This window comes from Sinocyclocheilus rhinocerous, unplaced genomic scaffold (assembly GCF_001515625.1).
Source record: "Sinocyclocheilus rhinocerous isolate Xijiao unplaced genomic scaffold, SAMN03320098_v1.1 scaffold1763, whole genome shotgun sequence".
NCBI classification, from domain to species: Eukaryota; Metazoa; Chordata; class Actinopteri; order Cypriniformes; family Cyprinidae; genus Sinocyclocheilus; species Sinocyclocheilus rhinocerous.
Genome location: NW_015640500.1, coordinates 171269 through 175861, shown reverse-complemented (window position 1 = coordinate 175861; position 4593 = coordinate 171269). Strand labels below are relative to the sequence as shown.

General features: G+C 37.9%; 1 protein-coding gene across 1 annotated transcript in view; it reads right to left on the bottom strand.

Moving 5' to 3' along the window:
- Positions 1-80: 80 nt before the first annotated feature.
- Positions 81-4593, bottom strand: part of mpp2b (MAGUK p55 scaffold protein 2b) — a 25297-nt gene continuing 20784 nt past the window's right edge. Inside the window, exons 11-12 of the mRNA XM_016569433.1 lie at positions 1727-1855; positions 81-970 (exon numbers count right to left, since the gene is read on the bottom strand). Coding sequence (XP_016424919.1) covers positions 794-970; positions 1727-1855 — 306 coding nt within the window. The 3' untranslated portion in view covers positions 81-793. The remainder of the gene's footprint in view (positions 971-1726; positions 1856-4593) is intronic.

The following is a 4593-nucleotide window of genomic DNA, read 5'->3' as shown; positions in this document are numbered from 1 at the left end:
TATATATATTTGGCTACTTGCCAAATAAATAAATAGACATGAACTACTGCTTTTAGTTGATATTATTTTTATTATGTGAGAAGAGAGTGTGGAGTGATACGAGAGACACAGTGAAACTAGTACAGCCATGTCGGGAAATCAGTTTCCTGGGCAAAGGTCAGTTATACAGTTTACCATCATTATAGAAAAATATATTAATGCAGAATGCTGCGATTGATCAGTCACAGTGAAACATTCTAGAATTTTTGTATTGGAATGATAAAATTGGATTTTTATAATGCATAAATACCAATCAAATTCAAATTACGTATTTCGTGACACATTTGGCTGTTTTCTGAACTGAAATTGATTTTATACTAACAAACGTTACAAGAACGCAAACAAATCAGAACATGCACAAGAATATGACACGCCAAAACGATCTTCAATTCTGCTTTTAATACATTGAAACGAAATCCCTGCAAAACACTACGTAATCATATAGCATTGATACATCCAACATAATTCTGAGTATCTTTATTGTAACGTAGGGTGCTAAAACATATTCTACAGTTTCTATACAAATATACAGCCCTACTCTCACAGGAATAACAAACATACAGCACTGTACAGAACTCCTTTAAAGCAAATACAGATATACAGATCAGCTTCGTTTCTTTACAAAATAATAAACTAGCTTTGTATTGTCGTGCTTTTTGTGCAAAAAATCTAACAGGCAAGTTCACATAGATTACAGCAGTTAACTAGACTTCTAGCCACTGTGAGAAATGCAGACCGAAGAACCCAACTGCTCTCAGAAGACCCAGCTGACAGGAACCCACTGGTGGTCTGTGTTGAGTCTGTCCAGTGCCCTCCTGAGGCTGCGGTACGCTCCGTCCAGGTTATCATTCACAATGCTCTGGTCAAAATAGTGACTGTACGCCCTCTGGATCCTTTCACTCTCATCCACTGTCCGTTTGAGCTCTGAATCCTAAAGAGAGATTAAATGAGCGAGACATCATCAATGTAATATTCATCCACGTTCAAAGAACTAATCATTCTCAGGGGATTAAAGGGGTCATATGATGCTTTTTTAAAGATCATTATTTTGTGTATTTGGTGTAACAGAATATGTTTACATGCTTTAATGTTCAAAAAACACATTATTTTTCAAATACTGTACATTATTGTAGGTCCTATATGCCCCGCCTCTCTCAAACGCTTCGTTTTCTACAAAGTCCCTCCTTCCGACAAGAGCAGTCTGCTCTGATTGGCCAGCTGACCCTCCGCATTACCTCCTCTCCTAGGTTCACGAAACGGTCGTCCATAAAATGCATTGCTGTTCTGTTGTAAGTAATCTTAAAGATTCCTAAATGCATCTACTTTCGGAAGGCTAAATAAAGTGCTTTTGCTTTCGCCTAGAAACACACAGCGTCTCCTTGACATGGCTGCTTCAACACTAACTGCGGTTACTGACACCATGCCTTCTTTCTTTGCGTGCACATTTGCGGCGGGATTATGCAAATATTTCCACATAGTGGGGTAGATATGTGGGGGCGTGTTAGAATGAGCCGTTTTAGGGGGGCGTGGCAGAGTACTTACTTTGATAAAGAATATCTCTTTGGTTTTGAGACTTTAGTCTTTGCAACTTCAGGGATCTTATCTATGCACAATCAGCTTGTAACACTCCAAAGAGAAAGGAAAACTTGAAATCGCATCATATGACCCCTTTAAAGAAAGAAATTACCGTCATCTGTTTAGTCACAACACCAGCCTCAATGGCAGATCTGTTCATGTCTTTCAGAACCTCAAAGTTTGGGGCTTCGATGAACACCACATATGGAAGAAACTCGGCTGTTCGCAGAACTTTGAGTGCCTGTATGAGAACAATGAAACATATGAAATGGGGTGATAATTGTATAACTGTAATATTTATTTGCATTGCTGGAAAATTGCCCAGTAGATTTCCACTGTGAGTAAATACACTCGGTATCATGTATTAGTTGTATTTAGCCTAGAATATTTCTGTGAACAGTCATTGTATATACTAATACAGTGCAATAGTTGGGTTCCGGAAGTAAAAACCCCACTGATTTTCTCCATAGTGAAATTTATTTTTTACATTAACTTGTAAACCTTAAAAGACAGAATTGATATGAGCTCGGAGGTTGTTAATGGATAGCATATGGTTTTGTTTACGCTATCCATTTGCTTTATTTTAATTATTTTAAAAATAACAGTTGAATTTGTGGTGAAAAACTACATTACCCATGATGCTGTACAGTTACAGCAAGCAAATTGTGCCAAAAGAGCTTGCAGGGAATGGCCACTCCCATGAATCACCGCGAATGACATAATCGAGTTGATCAGTCAAAATGTGTAATATATATATATATATATATATATATATATATATTAAAAGTTTTTGTGTACATAATATGTGTTTTTCCTACCTTGAAGATCCACAGGAGATTGTCTTTGAAATTATGTTGGTTCCTGTGAGTCTGAAAGTCTGAATCGAATGTCTCATATTGAACCCTGTTAAGAAATGAAATACTGAATTTCCAGGCAAAATATTAGAGATATCTCCATGCATCTTTTTAACAAAGAAAAAATGGCATTTGGTGTACAAGCTGAAAACATTATTTAAGTATAGAATCTGGGTTACTATGTTTTCTTTAGCTCATGGCAAAGCATTGTGGTACTGACTGAGGCTGCCTGATTAATTCAAATAAAATTGTAATCACTGTATGGCTTAGTGCAATTATCAAATAGCAAAAGACTATGATCTAATGTGTAATATATATATATATATATATATATATATATATATATATATATACATACCTGTTCAACTTTTTGTTAATGCAAATATCTAATCAGCCAATCACATGGCAGCATCAAAATGCATTTAGGCATGTGGACATGGTCAAGGCAATCTGCTGAATTTCAAACTGAGCAATTTTAAATTAATTGTTCATTTCTCCATAGTTTTTCATTCGATGGTTCACGGCTTATAACGCTTGAACAAAGACTTTTTTTAAAATCCCTATGGGAAAATGAATGGGAAAAATACTTCAGGAACCAACACTGCTGAAAAAGTGGGCAGGCACTAATGCACTCTTTAGGATATCGAAAATTGAAAAAGAGTACCTGCGGATTGACATCTAGAATGCAAACCTTGCCGGAGTCCACAACCTCATGAATGGAGTCAATCTTGGTGCCGTACAGATTTCCATCATATTCCCCATGTTCAAGGAAACGGCCACATTTAATATCGGTTTCCATCTCACTGCGAGACATAAACAGGTACATCTGCCCCTCCTTCTCATCCACCTTGGGTTTACGAGATGTGTCTGTCCAGAGGGACAAATAGGGCAGGTTAACATTAGCACTGCAAATAATCCGATTTATGCACACATTTTTACATTAGTGAAATTTCAGTGAAATTATTTACTGTCAACAGCTTTCTGTTGGATAACGTGGCAGAATTTTGCATGGCTAACTGTGATGTGGATTACAATGTGAAATCTTCATGGGGAAAAATTTCGTCCTCACGCAAAATTCCTGATAGCATATATTCGCTGGACAACAGTAAATGTGGCCCCACTTTAAATACATCCAACATGAAGCCAATGTTAAACATTAATATTTAATACATTAATATTAAATAAAAAATATAAATATGCACTGACAAGGTGTGGTGGTTCCATAACGGTGCGGGTCCGACACCAAAAGTTTATTTTTCAAGCTGCGGCGGCCCACACCCTGTGCTCCAATCAGAACCAGCGTCTTCCTGCGGAATGGAGGCACCTTGGCCACTTCCTCGTAGATCCTCAACTCATGTCGGTCGAACTCTGGTATGGTGAAAAGATCTCATCTTTTGTTAGTCTGATTTAGTCACTATATCCAAATTTGTCAGTCCCAGCTCAGTTTGTGAGATATTTGATTGAGGTTCCATTTACTACATTTATCATTTTCTTTGACTTAACAAACACATTTCAGTTTATGAACCTGAAGCACTTCTCCTGAAATGGAACTGACTGCAAACTCGTTATGACAAACGACTGACATTTAAAAAGTGCCATTTTACAATGAACTCATACAACTGACAACAACAACAACAATCACAACACAGAGCAAGAGTATGACACATGCGCATCTGTCGCACTGGACAGCAGTCATCTTTACCAGCATTCTTGGTGGTCAAGTACATCATCTTCTTCTTCTTCTTACCCCCAATCCCTGCACACAGAGGCCCTGCGGACATCAGCACACATCCTGGTAGTATAAACACACACAGAATGACTCCTGTCTACTGCAGAAGTCAAACACATCACTGTCCTTTTAACCTCAGGCCACACTTATCAAACCTTTTAGATAATTCTAATTAGGGCTGCACGATATATCGTTTCAGCATTGATATCACGATGTGCGCATCCGCGATAGTCACATCGCAGGATGTGCGATGTTTAGTTATATTTATACTGATTGTTTTCTTTGCTCACACACAGACACGGTGTCTACACCGGACGTGACAGCTGTACAGAGATACCCATTTTAAATACATTTAGTAGCAGAGCTACTGCACGCGATTTTCAGTGCTGGAAATCC